The 20,636-nt window shown below is 45.2% G+C and overlaps 1 protein-coding gene across 10 annotated transcripts in view; it reads left to right on the top strand.

Annotated features, from left to right (window-relative positions):
* Positions 1–205: 205 nt before the first annotated feature.
* The window catches only part of map7d1a (MAP7 domain containing 1a), a 93,376-nt gene continuing 72,945 nt past the window's right edge, over positions 206–20,636 (top strand). For 9 of the 10 annotated variants that reach the window (XM_063199122.1, XM_063199114.1, XM_063199121.1 and 6 more), the window contains exon 1: positions 206–641. In XM_063199122.1, coding sequence (XP_063055192.1) covers positions 575–641 — 67 coding nt within the window. In that variant the 5' untranslated portion in view covers positions 206–574. Of the gene's footprint in view, positions 642–15,107; positions 16,435–20,636 lie in introns of those variants that run through there. The other variant, XM_063199119.1, reaches the window with a different exon arrangement.

Genomic DNA, 20,636 nt, shown 5'->3' with positions numbered 1-20,636 from the left:
AATAATGTCAAGCCTAAAAGCGTTGATTGATTATTATATGTAATGTGTTTCTTGTATCCATTGAATAGAGTGATCGGACAAGAAAGCCGTCGATAGGCTTTTGTTTCATCAACATGAAAACCCCTTTTCTATATGGTATAACCTATTCAGCAGGCCGAGTTGGGACTGTTCGTATGAGTAACATATCATCAGCTGTTGTGCCGCTGAGTTGGAATCACCACGTTTCATAGGAAGTTTTACCATTGCCAGCAGCCCGTCACACCGAGGAAAAACTACCCTCGGTAACGGAAGAGGTATTATTCTCGACGGGAAAATCTTTTAAGTAGTTTTTTATGTGAATAGAATATCTGTTATTTGTACAGTTTGAACCATATTACGCCCAACCTATCCTGGCGACACCGGCTATTTTTCACCCGCTTTCGTCGACTCCAGAGCTTTGTATTTTGTGGCAGGGGAAGACTTGGTAGGCTACCGAACAACTGGAGTGACTAAACCAAGTTTTTCCCCTGCATTGCCAGAGGAATGAGTAGCTTCGCGAGCTGAGGGGAGGAAGACACCACGAGCGCATGATAAAATGACCGAAATGGAATGCAAAAACCTCATCAACGACTTGGGAGAAAATGGGTTGCCGACAGCTACACGTAAGTTCTACCAAGCGTATCATAAGTAACGTTTATGCTGTATACAATTGTGTGGTTTGGATGGGTGTCGGCGAGCGCCCAATTTGGGATTTGACCGAGCTCGTTGGCAACCTCATTTCGAAAGAGGCAGACTCGACTGAATCGCGAATGTTGTCCTACAACCAATGCAATTTGAGAATTTCACACCCTCACACATTTTCTCAGATTTAGGATATATTCAGATTAGGTTTGGTAATGCATTTGAACAACCCTCAACAGATGTGATATCCCCCAATTTCCTCCCGTGGGCGATCTATTGTTAAATCATAGATTTTACGCTCTGGAAGATAGTGCTTAAGCAATGATACAATGTTGCACGCAATGCTCATAGCAAGTTTACCACTGTGCTCAATAGGCTGTGTGAGTAGGCTATCGCCATACTTGTGTGTGTGTGTGTGTGTGTGTGTGTGTGTGTGTGTGTGTGTGTGTGTGTGTGTGTGTGTGTGTGTGTGTGTGTGTGTGTGTGCGTGTGTGTGTGTGTGTGTGTGTGTGTGTGGAGTTGTAGAATTGTTGCTGCTGGTAGCCTACTCAGGATTAAAAAGCAAATGTTGGACGGTGACGACAAAATGCGGTACAGCTGTGAGGCGTTATTTACGTTATTGTAGCCTACAGTATCAGGCGACCGATGACCTACTGAATATCAGCCCCGTATGTGCTGACGTGCCACATCATGATACAGTAGATGACTGAAATATTTTGCTCCTGACACAGAAATCAGTGAGCAACCGGTGTGCTACCCCTCGTTTGCTGCTCATATCGTGTTTTGATCTTGGCGCAGGTTTGACGCCCTGTTCCATCCATCCATCATGTCCGAATGACCCATTTCACGCTGTCAAACGAAGGTGGAACGCATATGTAACGTTCCTCGGTGTAGCCAGCTCCCGACAGAAGACAGTGTTGAGTTGTTATTGTAAATGTTTCATTCTAACTCATTCATTTTTGAATGGTCAGTCAGTGGTCGACAAGGTAACAGAGTGGACCCTCCCCCTCTGACACACATACAAGGTCCATCCATGTTTACCGCATTCAGGTCTGGTGCCGATGCTGGTGACAGTGGGTGCATGCATGAACGATAATGTCACCAGCATCACGTGATAGCGTTGTATGGAGCCCCTATGCCATAATAAATGAAACCTGTGCACTGACACACATTAGCAGGCACAGGGACCATACGCTGCAGCTTCATGTTGCTGCTGGAGGGTACCCACAGTGGTGCGCAAAACCTCCATCCCACATGCGGTACGCACAGACTGATAAGGCACACGACCAAGGGTGTACTGTTATACCTCCAGCTAGAAAACCGTGTCTTAGAGGTTTATACCAAAAACGATACAGGGCATATTCTGTATGATACCATATTTTACCTTAGAGGTATGATTTTCAAAAAGGACACTTGAAGGATAGGCTACACAGTTTTTTCCGCAAAAGGGTACTTTCCCAGTGGCAAGTTGCTGTATCGATACCTCAATTTCTCTGTGTGTAGCATACTCCAATGTGCATGGCACTTGAGTTGCTATATGGCCGTGGCCACACATCTCGGATGTACGTCATTGGCTACAATGTGAGGGCATACAGTAGAGGAGCCTTACATTGCTAGAGCACTGCAGGTGTAGGAGATTCCATCTTTTTGCACTTGAAGAATATATGGTAGGCTACTCGCATGAACGAACACTGTTTGCATATGGTCATCAGATATCTGTTCCTATCGTATGTTATTGTGCAAATGAGTAACATACTCATGGCAGTTTTTTTTTCATTTGACTAGTTGTTATTAAAGTCGTGTATCATGCTGTGAGTGTTCGGTCCTGGCATTGCCCCATCCCATGGCACAGAAAAATGTCTTTGAAAACACACTTTTGACCCTTAAACTGAAGGTATTCTCATCTGGCCCTGTTGGACTGGAGTGGAGTCACCGTTGGGCAGATACTGATATGTTATCTTGAAGGAGTTAGAAAGCGCCCTGTATAGGTCTGGCTATGGATTTATTGCCATGTTTGGTTACCATGTGCATCAAGCCGGCTTTTTAGAGCAGTTGAAGGTATGTGCAAGCTAAATGTGAGGGATCTTGTGCTGGTTGAGCTTGTGAACCTTTACTTTCAAGGAAAACAAAGCTGTGCTTGAGACAGAGTCAAAACAGAATCAGGGTTTCCCCCAGCACTTAATAGTTAAGGCAGCCGCCTTGACAACAAACACACCAACTTGACTCCGTCGCCTGAAAACATGCAGATTTTGTGTTATTTTGTATAGTATGCTGTATCTGATACTGAAGGCTTATTTTAACCCACCACCCACCTTCACTTAGAAATGTTTTGCGGAAAACAGACAGAATGGCGCTTGGAGTTCTGCAGTGGTGGAGTTTAAGAAGAACGCTGTGAGAGGAGGAAATCTATATTCCCCGCTCGCCATCTCTCTCTGCGTGGTGCTTGGGCCCACGCCCCTCTCTGTAAATAGAGGGTTGTTGTATGTAGGCCTCTTCTATGGCCGACAACAGAAGATTGGGCTTCCTTCCTCTTTCCTTGTGGCAGGGTGTTTTGGGAAGGGTGGTGGTGGTGGGGGGGGGGGTGTTTTGACTCAAGGTCCCCCTTGGATGATAGGACAGTGGGGGGCCCCACCCTTGGCTGTGGGAAATGCATGGGGTAGCAGCCTACAGTGTATGTCCGGTGGTGTTGTCGATGTTCCACAACAATAAATAATTACACAGACACACACACACACACACACACACACACACACACACACACACACACACACACACACACACACACACACACACACACACACACACACACACACACACACACACACACACACACACGCAAGCACGCACAACATGCCACCTACTATGCAAGGGGCCAAAGGAATAATCTCATCGATTTACCAGACATCCCATCAGATGAAACATGCCTGTGAGAGGGATCGCCAGACAAACTTCCTTTCTGTTGTGTTGTGTTTGTTTTTCATAACAGTCTAGTAGCTTGATCAAACAGCACAGGAAGTTGATACAGTGATGATCACAGTGCTTAGAAATGATGCCCAATGGGTAAGCTTACTTAATAAATCCAATGTCTAAATGGCAATAATGTAATTGTGCGGTTTCTTTGATTGATGTTTGAGTGATGATTTCCATTGTAATTACATTGTTCTCACAGTTATGCACACGTCACATTTTGTAGAGATGTTTGTAGCGCGCTCCCTTTTGGAAAGGAAACCGTATCATGACACAGTTTGTTCTGATTTCATCATGAAATTATTTAAAACTTAGAATGTGTATTCAATCATTTCACCCCCTTGCATATTCAGTCGTGGCATCTTATTCGGTGTGCAGTCTGACCGCAGGAATCATGTAATTGATGATGGCACGAAGAAGAAACAGTACAGTGCTTGTGGCTACTGATACAGCAACCCAATACTCCCGTATGAAGTATCATCATCACAATGTTGTGACAATCAAGTGTGTCAATACTTCCATCATCCCATGGTGGTTAGAATGCAGTAGGTCCAGTCGGTGATATATATATATATATATATTTTTGAATATATTTTTAGGGGCTTTTATGCCTTTATTTGATACAGTCTGAGATGGTGACAGGAATTTAGTGGGACAGAGAGTTGGGGTGGGATCGGGAAATGACCCCAGCTGGACTCGAACCGGGGTCCCCGTGGGCATGCAAGCCCAAATGTGGGGGGCTTAGCGCGCTGCGCCACAGCGCCCCCACAGTCAGTGATATTTTCCTCCTGTACGTATCACTTCCTCAGGGGTATTGATACAGTGTATTGTACATAACTCTGTCAGATGTCACAGCCACGTCTGCACAGCCAGCATGACAGATGGTACATTTTTGGCGTAAAGCAATGCACTCTGGACTAAGAAGAGGGAATGCAAAATACAGACACTGGTCAGCCAGGTGATTTCAAACAATGTTTTTGATTCATAGTTGTGGCTTTGGATTGACTCAGTTGTCAGCACAGCACACTCTAACTTTTGACTTGTCACAGCCTTATTTTTTTGTCGTGCGATGCATGAGCGAGCTCTATAGTTGGAGAGTCAGCTTAGGCAGGAATCACGCACAAGAGGAATCTCTGTTTGGAAAGTGTGGTTCACAAACCGGAGGTTCTTCAAACCTAGTTCTTCAGTTCTGCAGTTTTAGAATCTTCTGTGTAGTGCTACGTTGTCATTCTTCTTCTTCTTCTTCTTCTTCTTCTTCTTCTTCTTCTTCTTCTTCTTCTTCTTCTTCTTCTTCTTCTTCTTCTTCTTCTTCTTCTTCTGTTCTTCAACAATCACTGGAATTGGTGGTTGTTCATTAAACTCATGTAGCCTTCCTCCTTTATTAAAGAATAGTCCTGAAAGAGTCCTCGACATTTGACATTAGCTTCTTTGTGACCCTGTGCTGTTAAATGAAAATGGCATACTGTTCCTCACATGCTGTGCCTGTATAAGAATGGAGGCTTGGTTTTTTTTTTTTTTGTCTTGTCGCAGAGACAAAACCCATGAAGTGGCTGAGAATGAGGTCCTCAGACAATGCTGCCACTGACTCAGTGCCATGCTCCATTGTAGAGAGAGAGAGAGAGAGAGAGAGAGAGAGAGAGAGAGAGAGAGAGAGAGAGAGAGAGAGAGAGAGAGAGAGAGAGAGAGAGAGAGAGAGAACCTAACCGACCTTAAAGCAGCAAAACTTTTTTTTACTCCTAGCAAGTTTTTAACTTGCCAACTCTTTCAATAAGAAGAACCTAGCTAGATGTGTCACAGTTTTCTGCTGCCATCAGACAAGTTCTAATCTGCAATATATTGTCCTTTTTAATTGGGAATGTTCATCCTCCTGTTTAATAATGCTGGAGAAGATAAAGCTTTATCTCCTGTGTGCTGGGCTTATTTCACTTTCTGAATGTTGGCTTGCTGTGGGCCTTTGTGTGTGGACTGGAGCAGAGAGCAGGAGAAAAGTGCTCAGTTGGGGCTTTCAGAGGAGCTCATTTGGGCTTACTGAGGAGCACCTCCTCCTAATCCCCCCCCTCCCCTCTCCGGGGGCACTGAGGTACAATGCATACAGATGTCGTTATGAAACTTGCAGAGTTGGGGATGGTCTTGGCCTAGGCCTGGCCCAGGAGTCTGGATATGTATCACAGGAAGTTTGCAGACTGATGGAGAACTGCGGCAGTGGCAGATTCAGACAGTTTCACTGTAAAACATAGAGCATTAAGAAAACCTCACCAAGTGGGCATTGTCTTTTTTATAACCTACTTGATGAAGCAACTAGACTGCTAGAACATATTATTTTTGATGGTGGAACAATGCCTGCTGTCTGACACATCGTGTGTGGTGATCATGGGCCTGGACTTTGGTGGCCAGTGTAATTGGTAAGGTGAGGTATATCAGCTGCACTGCATATTTTGGGTTCTCTCATATGCCCTGAGCGATGGACCTTCTCAGCTGCAGGTTAAATACTCCACTACTTCTTTGTCACAAACACTCACCAAAGTCCTCTGATTCCAATTTACACCTCTGTTCAGCAAAAGCAAATTAGTGTGAATTGCCTGTTTTCAGAAGGTACAACCCTTGGTGTGGTGTGACTTGTTATTGTTTCTCGGAAACTGAATAGCCTTTTCTTAACTCTCTTTCCATTGTGTCCCACCTCCATCTGCACCAAAAAGTCCCTTTTCTCTGAAACCAACCTCCCCTCCTTCCCTCCCTCCCTTTCTCCCTAAACCCCCATCAATCCATCCCAATGCCTGGTGACTGGGATCAATCAATAAAGGATTTTTAAAAATCCATTTTCTCTGCCCCCTGTTTGTTTTCCAGCAGGCCAGCACAAGTGAATCTTTGAATCACGCCCTTGATACCCTTGTAGAAGCTATGATGCCGAAAACCTGATTTGATAAGCATAAGAATGTGTGGAATTGCATTAAGTGAATTTAAGTGGCTGGCTACTTAGAATGTCTCAAAATGGTCCTCTAGAGAATAATGTGAATTCAGAGAAGTTACCATTGGCGAAAACAAGGGAGGCAACTTGCTGACCATTGTTCTTTGTGTAGGATACGGACGGATACTGGCGAAGATTGCAAGTGTGTGGTGTCTGCCACCCTACAATGTTGCTTTGAGAGAAGTTCAAGGGGATGAAGTGTAACGTTGTCTTGATGACCCTCTCAAAGAATGTCCAGTTTGCTTTTTTTAGTTGTGATCCTGGAGATCTCAAATGCTTTTAGAAAACTACATTGATGAGCCACCCAGCATCAGAGCACTGTTTGCTTTTAGTCGGAATGGCTCCGTATATTCTTGTACCAGTTTGTATTGATCAGCCCATTTGCTTGTGCGGGATCAATATATTTGTCCTTTATTAATGGCACAGTTTGCCATTCCAGTCCATCCCAGTTGCCGTCCTGGTTGCTGCTGTTGGTTAGCTGCTTCTCACTGGAGATGTTATAGGGAGAGAAAGTCCTGGTTGGTTGCTGCCGTTGACAGGTTGGGGTCATCACTGGAGATTTGAGGAAAAGAAGGAAGAGTAAAGGGGGATTCATACTTGTCGTGAGTGGCGCTAGTCTCCTTCATACTTCACTCACGACGATGGCGCGCGCCGTCACGTGACCTAAAATTTCGACACGCCCCCCGTCGTAAGCTCAAAGTTCGGCGCGTGTCGTAACGTCGTGCACACGAGGATTTTTCTAACTTGTCGTGCGCCACCAGCGACCATGCAGGTAGGCAGACAAAGCAGGAGTTGCGAAGAGAGGCTACAACTGCTGTAGGCTACTACAGAATGGATCCTGCATCATTTTGAGGATAATACAATGTCATAGAGAGTTATTTTATCTTCTCTCTTAAATGTTGTTCAGTGAAACAATTGTTTACTTTGTTCAGAAGCACGTTGTGTTCGGCGATCTATTTATAAATTCTGCCGCCAGAACAATGCTCTCACATGGTCTTGGAATTATCTGGCAATGTCGGCTACAACAAAAAATATATATGTTTCAATGTGGTAAGTCACAAGTCAGACGTTCAGTAGCCCTACAGCAGCCGTGTTTGGCTTTCTATTTTATACATCAGTAGAACTCACGCTGCGAGTTGCGAAAAATACTGCCGTTTCTCTCATGAACAGCAGAGGGCACTTCCGACAATGCGAGCAAGGCGCTTTTGAAGTATGAATAGTCTGTCGCAAGTGATGACGTCATTAATGGTTCTCGCGCCACTCGCGACAAAGTGCGCACGTGAAGTATGCAGAGCCCTTAAGACACTGAGCCTCAGCCTTCCCTTATCTGAGCATGTCAACTCTGGCGAGGGGTGAAGTGGAGGTTGAAAATTGTGTGTGTGTGTGTGTGCGCGCGCGTGTGTGCATGATTTCAGAAAGTTTTTCTGTAGGGCAACATCTTTGACAGGAGGCCACTGAGTTGATGTGGAATGAGTGTGTGTGTGTGTGTGTGTGTGTGTGTGTGTGTGTGTGTGTGTGTGTGTGTGTGTGTGTGTGTGTGTGTGTGTGTGTGTGCGTGTGCGTGCATGTGTGTGCGTCCATAGGGTAGAAATGGAGAAATAGAAAGCGTGTGTGAGGGGCTACCTGATGAATGACGGTGAAGTAAGTCATGCGTGGCATGTTGTGTAATACTCACACAGCAGCCCCAGCCCCAGCCCCGACCCGGCCCAGCCCAGTGATGGCCAGCAGAACAATGCCACTGAGCCCCACCACCTCAGACTGAGGAATCATTGCGTAACCACTGGAGAATGTGAGACAGTGTGTGTGTGTGTGTGTGTGTGTGTGTGTGTGTGTGTGTGTGTGTGTGTGTGTCTGTGTCTGTGTGTGTTTTTGCACGGCTGTGTGCATGTGTATGTTTGTGTATGTGTGAGGTAGTGTGTATGTGTCAGTGGTTGTGTATTTCACTTTTTTGTTGTGTGTGTGTGGGGGGGGGGGTAGTGGTAGTGAGGAGGGGGTCTGTGGCAACATTAGTGCCTTTGTAAGGTGCTACTGGGCAGGAAACCAAGGTCTTCCAAGATATGCAATGCTGAAAGGCACACTGTTCCACTCCACTAATGAGAGAGAGGGTGAGGGTGAGAGTGAGGGAGAGAGAGAGAGCGATAGGGAGAAAACTGTGAGGAGAGAGAGAAGAGAGACTGAGTGCAGTCAGTGGAGAGAGTACCCCAGTAAAATAGCTATCCAATAGCTGGCAAGGCGGCTATGCTGTGTGTGTGTGTGTGTGTGTGTGTGTGTGTGTGTGTGTGTGTGTGTGTGTGTGTGTGTGTGTGTGTGTGTGCGTGCGTGCGTGCGTGTGTGTGTGTAATGTTGTGATGTGAAGCATGCCCTCAAAGCCCAAGACAATTTTGCATCCATCTTCAGCTTGCTCACAGCAGGCACAGCAAGAGACAACTGGCAGCTTGAACAACAGCGGCTGCGGTTATGTTGATTTTCCTAATCAGCAGAATTTGCATTGATGTGTGATTAAAATACGATACAGTAATTACACACAAGAAGATTGTATTTACAGTTAGGCTACTGTCTTTTTTGTCAATGCAGCAACCAGTGCCACATAAGCCTTATATGTGGTCAGATATTATCAATGGTTCACCTACACTATGTATTGCATATGCCTGTTGGTATAATAATGAAAGAAGTGTGTATCCATCCATTGTTTATTAGCATGTCGTTATGCAGACCAAATCCTTATGTACTGTACATACATTTACATGTGTTTTTTGTTGGCCGGTACCTTGGAGAGATGATCGCATGTCTTTTGAATGGGGGAGAATAGCACAAGTGTGGAATGCATGACACAGCCTAGATTCTCATTTCAAAGGCTGCCAAGAAACGATGACAATATGATGTATTATGTAATAAGCACCCAGATTTAGAATAAACCTATTCCTCTGGAGCAATTGAATTTGGAAGGAGAGAGAGAGAAAAAAAACTAATTTTAATTTGGAAGCAGTAGGGGAAATGAGCCATGTAACGATGAGACGTTCAAAAGACTTGAATCTCAGAAGTCTGCGCTGCTCTTCTAATCTTATTTCTCTGCCACTCTGGTTTTCTCTGGTGACAGGCCCAGGCAAATGTTTCGGGGGTAATCCGGTTAATTCCATATGCACTTTTGTCAATCCAATCAAGTTGCCTAAGCCTTTCAAAACTCCAAACATACTAATCTGGTGTAGTTTTAAGTGGGGGGAGGTAGGATGGAAGTTGGCATTGCTGAAGGATTACTGAAGTACAGGGAGGAAAAGTAATGCAGGAAAATTCCTGTCAGTAGTTGACATATTGCACTTGACACATGGACTGCTGAAGCTAAGGTCGTTAGCTTTCTGTTAGCATAGTACTTGACTGTGGAAGTGGTGCGAGATACAGACAGCATTTTTCTGCGAGAGCTTTTAGGTGGGTCAGACAAACCATTTGGTGTTCCTCCACGAACACATGAAGCAGAGGTCATAACACACAGACATGAAACTCCCCTTTGTCCTCTGGTTGTGTGTCTGTGCACTCTGTGTTTCTACACAAGAGAATGTGAGTGATGGAATGAGGATTGAACCAGAATGTGAAGAACAGCATCGCTATCGAGGGCTAATCTATGTTCGGGGGGTTGGTGACGGTAGGGATAGAAGGAACCACGGTGACTGCGTACGGCGGAGCGTATGGAACGTGGAGACTACAGCCTCAGGGGCTCGCTTGCATGCAGATCGCATCACGTCAGCAGCACTGGACTCCTATGTAGAGCCCAGATGGTAGACTTCACAGGAGATGTAGACACACAGACGGACTGACTAACAGACAGAGTGAGAAAGAGCAAGAAGGAGAGAGAAATGCTATGCTATATGCTATAGGGCTGCACAATTAATCAAAAATAATCGAAAATCGTGATTAATTAGTGAAATCGAAGTCGAAGTTTTAATCGTGATTTAATCGTGGCAACAGTGATCTACCTTTGAAAGCGTCCTTGAAGCCAGAACATATTGGCAGGCTGGTGTTTCTGGCCAGAGATCTGTCCAATAGGTTTCATTATTTGCCTTTACATACAGTAATTATTACAATTCATTTTATTTTGCTCATCCCGTATGTAATTCATTCTTGGTTATATTTCGTCTTTTTATAGTTTTCAAAAAAATCTGCAAAAATCAATAATCGTGATTAATAATCGTGATTATAATTTTGACCAAAATAATCGTGATTATGATTTTTTCCATAATTGTGCAGCCCTACTATGCTATGCTATATGCTACAGCGTGTCTCAGAAGCAACTGTCTGTAGAAGACTTCCCTCCTCTCCTCTTCTGGTGTTCTTTTCTTTCTCTATCCTCCTTGCTGTCAGGAGGAGTCTCTCCTTTGCTCATGCTTTTCTCAAGCTCTTTCTTTCACTCCGTCTGTGTTCATTTACTCACTATGTTGTTTTCTTTCACTCCCCCTCTCATTTCTCGTTCTTTGTCTCTGTCTTGCTCTGACCCCATTTTTTCCTCTGTTTTTCTATTCATACTTGCTCACCCGCACAAACACATTTTCTCAATCTCTGAAGTTGAAAGACAAATACACTATTTTGTCTTTGAAGGGTGTTTTGGGGTTTTTAGGGTAGATGGGGCAACACTGTGTGTTTTCCGTGGTGGCAAGATCCAAATTTGACTGAACAATTCACTCGTCTTTGGTATGTTCTGTGTTAATCCACAATGCTGGTTTCAGTGCCCTCACCATGTTTGGAATTGATTTAGTTTCCACATTGGTGGTTCCAACCCGCTGTCAATGTCAGTTTTGTGAAGACATACTGTATTCCATAGTTGTTGTCTTTGCTAGCCTAGAGCACTCTATTCCCTTTGCACACATAATCTATATGGTCAAGACCTGGTTATCAATCTAAACGCAATTCAGGTTTAATGTCCAATTTAAAGTTTAATTTCCATGGTCAAATTCCAGGTCATTTCGCTCAGACAGTGAGAGAGCAGTGCCGTAATTGGGTTAGCTGTTCTGCTGCAATCGGCTTGTTGAGCAGTCAATTTGGGCTGTAAAATGAAAGTGTTCCTGTAAGGTCATAGCTTAATCAATTTTCTCCTGTTTGCTCGTTGGAAGCAAGGACTGAGCAAGGACTTGTGCCGCTGTGGATTTAGTTAATATAACAAATCTAATACATTACTGAGCACCCTCCTGAATTGAAGTTTGTGTCAGGTCATCCATTGGAGACCTTTGGAGTTGTTACATAGTATTACTTTTAAGAAGGTGCCAGATTGACTAATTCTATGAGATAACTGCGCAGTAATGAATAAGGAATTGAGGTAACTAGGTTAACGTCAATGTTGGCCAAGACAGTTTAGAGGCCAAAGTGTATTTAGATGTAACCAAGCGCTGAGGCAATTTGCTAATGACCATAAGAATGAGAATGCAATAGCAGTTAACCAGTGAACTACTTTAAAAGAGAAAAGGGGTTGGTGGGAGGATCAGTTCTTTAAATACACAGTATGTTAATTTTCCACTTAAACCCCATGATCACATGCATATTTAAGGATACTTTGCCATCCATTACATCTGTAGTTAGTCACAGTGGTTTAAGATCCATAAAAAGCCACAAGAAAGGAGATTTGTGGGAAGCCCAGTTAGGCATTACAGCTCTGATACGGTGACTTTGCTGATTTCTAAAGCATTGTCTTTAAGGACCACATTTGTTCCTGCTCTCTCGGCTCTTCTCTTCTTCAGTTTAAAAATGTACTTTTAGACCCACAGGCCTGCTTATATTAGAATGTGGTTGCCTTAGTGCACTGCAGAGGCATGTTAGCTGTGAAACACTTCACTGTTTACTTAAAATTATTTTACACTATTGCAACATTACTACAACATGCATTCGCTTGCATGCAGATCGCATCACGCCAGCAGCACTGGACTCCTATGTAGAGCCCAGATGGTAGACTTCACAGGAGAAGAGGAGAGAGAGACAGAGGCAGAGAAACAGGCAGAGAGAGAGAGAGAGAGAGAGAGAGAGAGAGAGAGAGAGAGAGAGAGAGAGAGAGAGAGAGAGAGAGAGAGAGAGAGAGAGAGAGAGAGAGAGAGAGAGAGAATAAGAGCAGGAGCAGAGATACATGCTACAGCCTCTCTGTGAAGCAATGGTTGAAGACTTCTCTCCTTGTCTTTGTGTAAAAAGTGCCGTCTAAAGGAATTGAGATTTTGTGTATGCCACTCTGTTTCACATCAGCTAATCAGCAGCCTGTGTTTCCTAGCTTGTCATCTACTCACCACACTGCTTTACTAATATACCCATTTAAGGAGGCTCTGTCTGTGCTAATGATCAGCGCTAATTAAGTGCCATCGGAAATGATGGAACTGACTGCTGTGCTTGATGTTGATCAATACTTTACTTAAACCTTTTTTTTCTTCAAACTGCGTCCCTATGAGTAGGTGCAATGTGTGACGGAGGTCATCTTGCACCTGTTCACCCCCCTGGGGGATCGCCTCGGGGATCGAACGTGCGATCTCGTCAACTACAACGGTCCGGCAATGGGAGACACAGTACGATACCGCTGCCAAGAGACTAGTCTCTCGTCCCAACGGCACGAGACTGTATGAGGCTATCGGAGGGAGGTTTACCAACGTTCCACGCCAACTCTGTGCTAGTTAGCTTCCGTTACAAATGCATTATACTTCCCAGTTAACTAGATAAAAATAACAGTGCTGGTGAATATGAATGCATTAACTTACAATTTCCAACCGCCACATTACATTCTATTATATGGGTGCCAACCCTGTGTAGAGCCTTCTTGACATTAGAACTCCCTCCCCACACTGGGTTAGCTGAACTAGGTGGCCCACATTTGTGTTGGCAGGCAGGCAGCATGTGCCCACCTCAGCTGGCGTTGGCGTGTTTAGGATTACACACACACACACACACACACACACACACACACACACACACACACACACACACACACACACACACACACACACACACACTCACACACTCACACACACACACACACACACACTGAACATTCGAGCCACATGCTGTCTCATGTCTGCCCTCGCCCTCTCCCTCGCCCCCAAATCCCAAGAAAGCCAGAAATGCATTTGTCAGCTGTTTACAAAGCTCCTTTTCCCCTACTCTCCCCTCCCTTCACTTGACTTCCACTCCCCTCTCCATGTCTTTGTGCTCGCTAGCTATTATGTCCTCTGTCTTTTTTTTGCGTCCTCTCCAACTTTCTTCCTGTGTGTTTTGTACTTCCGTACTTTCTGTACTTTTCTTACTGGACTTTCTTTCTGTACTTTGTGTACTTTCCATACATACCCCCTTCTCTCTTCCTCTCTCATCTCCCTCCTTTCTCTCCAATCCCATTTCTGTCTTCTCTCCCTTTATTTCTCTTTTCCGTTTATGTCGTTTGTTTTCACCCTCTCTACTCCCACAATTCTCCTCTGCCTGTTTGTCTCCTTTCTTCTCCAGCTGTCTCCTGTGCCGTGTCTCTGCTCTTTGCTGTGTGTTTGCTAGGACTGTAACGATACACTCAACTCACCATTCGGTTTGAATCACGATTCATGACCTACGGTTCGATACATTCCACGATTTCACATTTGCCAACATTATAAACTTTATGAATACAAACTATAGTTTAAAGGTAGAATAGGTTACATATCATGTGGTTGTTTTCTGGGCTGATGGGTATCAAAACGTTAAAAGGGCGTATCACGATACTGCCTCCTTGTATCACGATACAGTATCGTGACTCTGTGTATCACGATTTCTCGGTTCGATACAATATCGTTACAGCCCTAGTGTTTGCGGTGCATGGGTGCAGCACAGTGGAGGGTGTGCTACTTAGCCGTCCGTCTGCCTAAAGTTGCCTAGCTGCCTTGCTGCCTGCCTGGATCATGTTGTCATATTCCCCCTTCCACCCCCATCCTCCGCCCCTGCCTAAATTTAGCCGCTGACAGCTGTACCCCAGTTTCCACTCAGTGTTGCCAGATTGGGCGGGTGCCCGCCCAATTGGGCTACTTTGGATGAGCGTCTGCGGGTAAAAATCAGAAAAATTGGCCATTTGGCGTTTTTTTCAGCCGTTTTGGGCCCATAGAAGTCAATGTAATTTGATGAATTTGGGCGGAATTCAGCACATTTTGGCGTTTTTTGAGAAGCTTTTGGGCGGGATTTGGTCAGACACATCTGGCAACACTGTTTCCACTTGCTGCTGCTGCTGCTGCCTCACACATGGGGAAGGGGGAATAGTGGAGCAGCAGACCAGAGCAGAGATTTCACGTGATCCAGTACCATACCGATCCCACCACTCTGGAGCGAGAGACTGGTAGAGAGGTGGAGAGAGGGAGAGAGAGACAGAAAGAGAGAGAGGGGTATGGAGAGAGAGAGAGAGACTGGTATGGAGAGAGGTAAAAGGAGACAGAGGTAAAGAAAAAAAGAGAGAGAGAGAGAGAGAGAGAGAGAGAGACAGAGACAGAGAGAGACAGAGACAGAGAGAGAGGGTAGTGGGGGAGCGAGAGAGAGCACGAGTAAGAGAGAGCATGAGAGAGGGCATGAGAGAAAGAGAACACAGAGAAGAAAAAAAAGAAAAAGAGAGCGAGAAAAAAAAAACTAGATCAGGCAGCAGCGGCAGCAGACGCAGCCCCAGTCAGCAGAGCCACCTCCTAATATTAGACCTAATGAGGTGCAGGCAGAAGGACACAGTCATGGCAGCTCTCTTCTGATGTCGCTGGTTACGTGGCGCTATTCCAACATGTCGCTATTCCGACGTTAATGTCTATTGTCGGAATACCGACACGTTTTCCACCTTCCGCCGCTATTCCTACATGCCGCTATTCCGACATCCCTAACCTTAACCCCAACCCTAACCCTAACCCTAGCCCCTAAAAAGTGTCGGAATAGCGGCATGTCGGAATAGCGGCATGTCGGAATAGCGATTGCCCTCCGATGGCGCTCACACTCAGAGGAGTCACGGAGTCCTTGAGATTGTTTTCCCTCCTGTACTGTACAGTCGCATGTAGAAATGTGTGTCAGTGCCTTAATGCTGTTACCAAACCACACGACTGTATTTTGAGCATGAATGGGCTTACCAAACTGTAAATGTGTTGTGCTATTGTTTTGCTGGGTAATATGTAGGGTAGGTTACGTTTAATATCCGATTAAGAGTAGGGTTGCCAACCATCCCTTGAAATACGTAATCGTTGCACATTTATAAACAAAAGGTACAGTTCCGTGTTGAGCAATTTGGTTAAAATGCAGGCAGTTGCTTCTGAGAAATACAGCATTTTATGGGGGGAGGTGTCCCATATTTTTTCCACAGAGAGTTGGCAACCCTAATTAAGAACATTGCTGCGACTTTAGAGAGGGGTGTCAAATACAGTCTCACACAGGGGCCTTGCAAAGCATGCAGCACAACAGTAGGCAATAAAAAAATCAATAAAAATGTGTGGTGGTCTGTGGGCTGAATTGCTCTCTGCAGCCTTTTGAACATTGCTGCAGTCAATCTGAACTGCAAACGTGCCCAGAGATGAAGTGCTTTTTGTAGCCGTTTTGTACATAGCAGTAGTTAATCTAAACAGCAAACACGTGCCTGCCTGGAGAGGGTTTTTATGATTCCATGCCCTCTGCTGCCTCTGCGACCTCATTGCTCTCTTCCCATTCTGCTCTGCAGACGGCCAAGTACAAAGTAGGTGCTGGGCTGGGCGGCCATTTTGAATGTTTTGTTTTGGCTCCATGGAGAGAGTGCTGGAACACTGAAGGGGCCCTTTAAAAAGCTCACCCTTGGCCGAGACATTAAGCAGGGCAGTGGCAACCACAGTGCTCCTGCAGAACCTCCTTTGGTTTCAAGACGTTTTAAAAGTACTGTAAGTGTAGCGAGGAGTCTGTCTGTCTGTCTGTCTGTCTGTCTGTCTGTCTGTCTGTCTGTCTGTCTGTCTGTCTGTCTGTCTGTCTGTCTGTCTGTCTGTCTGTCTGTCTGCCTGTCTTGTGTCTTTTTGTATGCATGCAGTTTTGTGTGTAGGGGAGTGCATTCATGTGTACCTATTCACTCCTGTGTGTGTGTATGCATGCATGGAATGGATAGGTGTTGTTCACTGCACTGCTCTGTTTCTGAGTGTGTGCGTCATTGTCTGGGACCCATAATTAGGCCATGTGTTTGCCTGCGGATGGGCCGACCTGCGTAGCCAAACGCTTGCTTTAATAACGACTCTGGACAGTTTGGACTGAGCACAAATTACACGTTAGGTGAGCAAATCAGCACTAACGCAGGGACCTGTTGTCTCCATGTAATTCTGTGCTGCATGGGCGAGCTTTGATCAGCTGGTTGCTCCTGGATATTATTTCACAGCAGTTTTGCAAACTTGCAGTTTGCATTTTTGGACTGGAACAACAGAGTTTGACTAGTCTGCCTCTTGCACTTGTGATAAATGTGCAATTCTGGGTGTGATTCTTATGCTCGGAAGGAACCGAGCTACATTTTTGAGGGGAGCTGACGAGGTTTGGATTTTTGTGTAGGTTGGGAAGAGAGGGATGTGTGTGGTGCAGCCAGATTGCAGAGCGAAGGTTGCAGAGTAGAGGGTGCCTGCCTGCAGCCTATGATTTCACTGGATTGCATGATGTATGTATGTGTACGGTTGTTATATAGTGTGTGTGTGTGTGTGTGTGTGTGTGTGTGTGTGTGTGTGTGTGTGTGTGTGTGTGTGTGTGTGTGTGTGTGCGTGTGTGTGTGACTGACCTTGCATGGTAGCAATGAGGAGCACAGCTGGATTTTAAAGAATCCTCCTCGGGGCCTCCACGCTATCAAGACTTATCGCCTTTGGCCAGAAACACAAAGCTGATATTTCCTCTTGTTAACAAGAATCTCATCAGCTCCCTCAGCACGACTGAGTAAGCTGAGACCAAGCAGTGCTACGCTAGTTAGCAGCTATACTAGCAGCTGGCTAAGCCTTTACTTGGTATGTAGGTTATGCGTGTCTGCCCTGAATAATTCATAGAGCAAGTCGAGGGCGCTAAAAATAGCATCAAAAGCTAAGCTAACACCATGGCACCCCTGGCTGTATTCAGGTTCCCGTCCCCTGGGGGGACATGCTTGTAACATTGGCATTCACATTTTATTACCACTACAGTGGGGAGGAGAAGAATAGGGAGAGGTGTTAATGTTAAAAAAGTGTTTGAGAAGGTATGGCTGCATCACAGAAAGAAGGCTAAGCCAGGCTGACTGGTTGCCATGGGTGATGGAGCAGTTGGTGATAAATGCTATGAATGGAGTGGCACTCAACTCGGCCCCTGGGTCCCTTACTTCCCCATCCCCCAGGTCTCTCTCTCTCTCTCTCTCTCTCTCTCTCTCTCTCTCTCTCTCTCTCTCTCTCTCTCTCTCTCTACCTCTCTCTCTCTCTCCCTCTCTCTCTCTCTCTCTCTGGGCCTGTTGTGTTGTGCCCCCCCCCCCCCCACACACACACACACACACTCTCTCTCTCTCTCTCTCTCTCTCTCTCTCTCTCTCTCACACACACACACACACACACACACACACACACACACACACACACACACACACACACACACACACACACACACACACACACACACACACACAGTCACTCCTTGAGAGATGAGACATGAGCATGAGAGCTAATAGGGAATGACACACACGCCATGGGCAGCCACCCGAAATGACAAAGTGAGTAGGGGGAGAGGGGTTAGGTGTGTGTGTGTGTGTGTGTGTGTGTGTGTGTGTGTGTGTGTGTGTGTGTGTGTGTGTGTGTGTGTGTGTGTGTGTGTGTGTGTGTGTGTGTGTGTGTGTGTGTGTGATCATGTAGGCTACCGTAAGGCTAGTGTCAGCCCCTTGGAACCTGCTGTTGTCTTCCAGTAGCCTTATGTTTTGACAGTGCACTGCCTCCACGACACTTAAAGTGATACTGTCCCATTTTTGGAAATAAGCTTATTTTACACCTCCCCTTGAGTTAAATAATAGGGTTTTACCATTCTCCTGTACTTTCAACCGTTCTCTGGGTATTGCAGTGCAAATTTTACCTCCAAGCTAGCAGTTAACATCTCCAGCTGGCGGCTAACTGGTCTCATAGGACTCAATGTTATTAACTGCTAGCTTGGAGGCAAAATTTGCACTGCCATATCCAGAGAACGGTTGAAAGTATGGGAGAACGGTAAAACCCTATTATTTAACTCAAGGGGAGCTGTAAAATAAGCTTATTTCCAAAATTGGGACTGTATCACTTTAAGTGAGCAGCATTACTTTGCATATAAGTGGGGATGTTATTCCAATCTATAAAATGTAACAAGTTTCTCTTGATTATGGTCAGATGGGTGCCTTCGTATTGATGACTAGAGTCCTGTTTTCGGGAAATCTCTGCATTTAAAAAAATTACTAGCCATGGGGCTCGAACCTCTCTAGATTGCACAAAACATGGAAAAAAACTGACCTAGCGAGTATTACATCTCACTAAGACAAGGGCTCAGCTTATTTGGGTTCATTATTGATAATAAATAACAATAAATAATAATGAATAAATAATATAATGAAACATGTAGGCTCATCAACAAGTCTCACTTGTACCTAGAGTAGTCACATAGACACCTGAGTCTATTTCCTCCTTCATGATTTAGGAGGGTAAAGCATTTTGTCAAGAAAATGGTTTCCTTCTTTTAATAACAACAGTAAAATGTGTATTATTAACAAGTGCTTCTGTCCGGACTGTTGTGTGTTGCATTTTTGAGGATGTGTGTTTTTGTAATGATTTTAAGCTTAGGAATGAGTAATGTATCTCGTCAAGACCAGGCTTGGCCTTCATAGCGGGCGCCACCCATAAGCCCTCAGCCGTCCCAGCCACCGCCCTGCCTAATGGGCTGGCTCAGCTCCCGTGTAAGGCCGCCATGGTGCACAGTGGGCAGGGAGGTAGGCTCTTACTGTACCTGGAAGTGCCCCTAGGCCAAGGTAGGGGTGTAAATCACAGCCTTCATGACGATAAGGTACAGTATCGATTTCTTAAATCAGGGATTAGTTTTTTTTTCGATACTTAAGAATTCCCCACGATACGATGCGATTCGGTTTGATTCGATTGTTTCCACTTTTCCACTACTATTGTGTTATGGAGCTAGGGCATTGCACAGGGGCCATCGATTCGATTCTTTTCGATTCTTAAGAATGCCCCACAATACGATGCGATTCGATTAAATCGCCGGCCGGTACTTCCGATACATTGATACATTTCGATTTTATTTTATTTTATTTACTAGGCCAAGGCCTGCTGAAAGTGTCAGACCCACCTGCTGATGGATGGATGCTTAGTTTCTAAATGAAGAGCTTTCTCTTCTCCTCTCTTTGTCTCAGATGCTCAAACGATGTGTTACGTCAGTTGGCATGAAAGAACCTGTCTGTGCAATATCATGCAAATCGACGAGGATCGTCATCAGAGGATCTGTGATGAACATTTTTTTAAAATAAAATCTCAACTATAGTTAGTCTTCTTTCTTTTTCTATTCTGTACCGTATTTGTTTCGGTATGTGCAGTAAGTGCAATGTGCAGTTGGAGACTGAGGAGTTGAAGTTTATGGGTGCCTAGGGCCCTGGCTGTATGAGAGAGACCGCAGTTAAGCACATGTCCAGTGGTGGTGTGCGTTGAAATGTTGTAGCACAGAGCTGCTTTGTGACGACGGAGCGGAGGTAACGCTATCACCGTGATTCCCATCCTCTCCTGACGACATGGGAAAACAAGACCAGCAGGCCTTACACAGACTTGATGATCAAGTGGTTTGAGCTTCCATCCAAACGCCCACACACCTAAATACACACACACACACACACGTACTGTAAGCACACTCACACACCCCTCCACACACACTCATTTCTCTTTTCTTTCTCTTTCACACATTCCCCTGTATATACAGCGCACACACACACACACACACACACACACACACACACACACACACACACACACACACACACACACACACACACACACACACACACACACACACACACACACACACACACACACACACACACACACACACAGTGAGAGGAATAAGCCCCCCCTACAGTGAGAGC

Source organism: Engraulis encrasicolus, chromosome 5 (assembly GCF_034702125.1).
Source record: "Engraulis encrasicolus isolate BLACKSEA-1 chromosome 5, IST_EnEncr_1.0, whole genome shotgun sequence".
NCBI classification, from domain to species: Eukaryota; Metazoa; Chordata; class Actinopteri; order Clupeiformes; family Engraulidae; genus Engraulis; species Engraulis encrasicolus.
The sequence above is the reverse complement of the archived record's forward strand: the minus strand, read 5'-3'. Positions and strand labels throughout refer to the sequence as shown.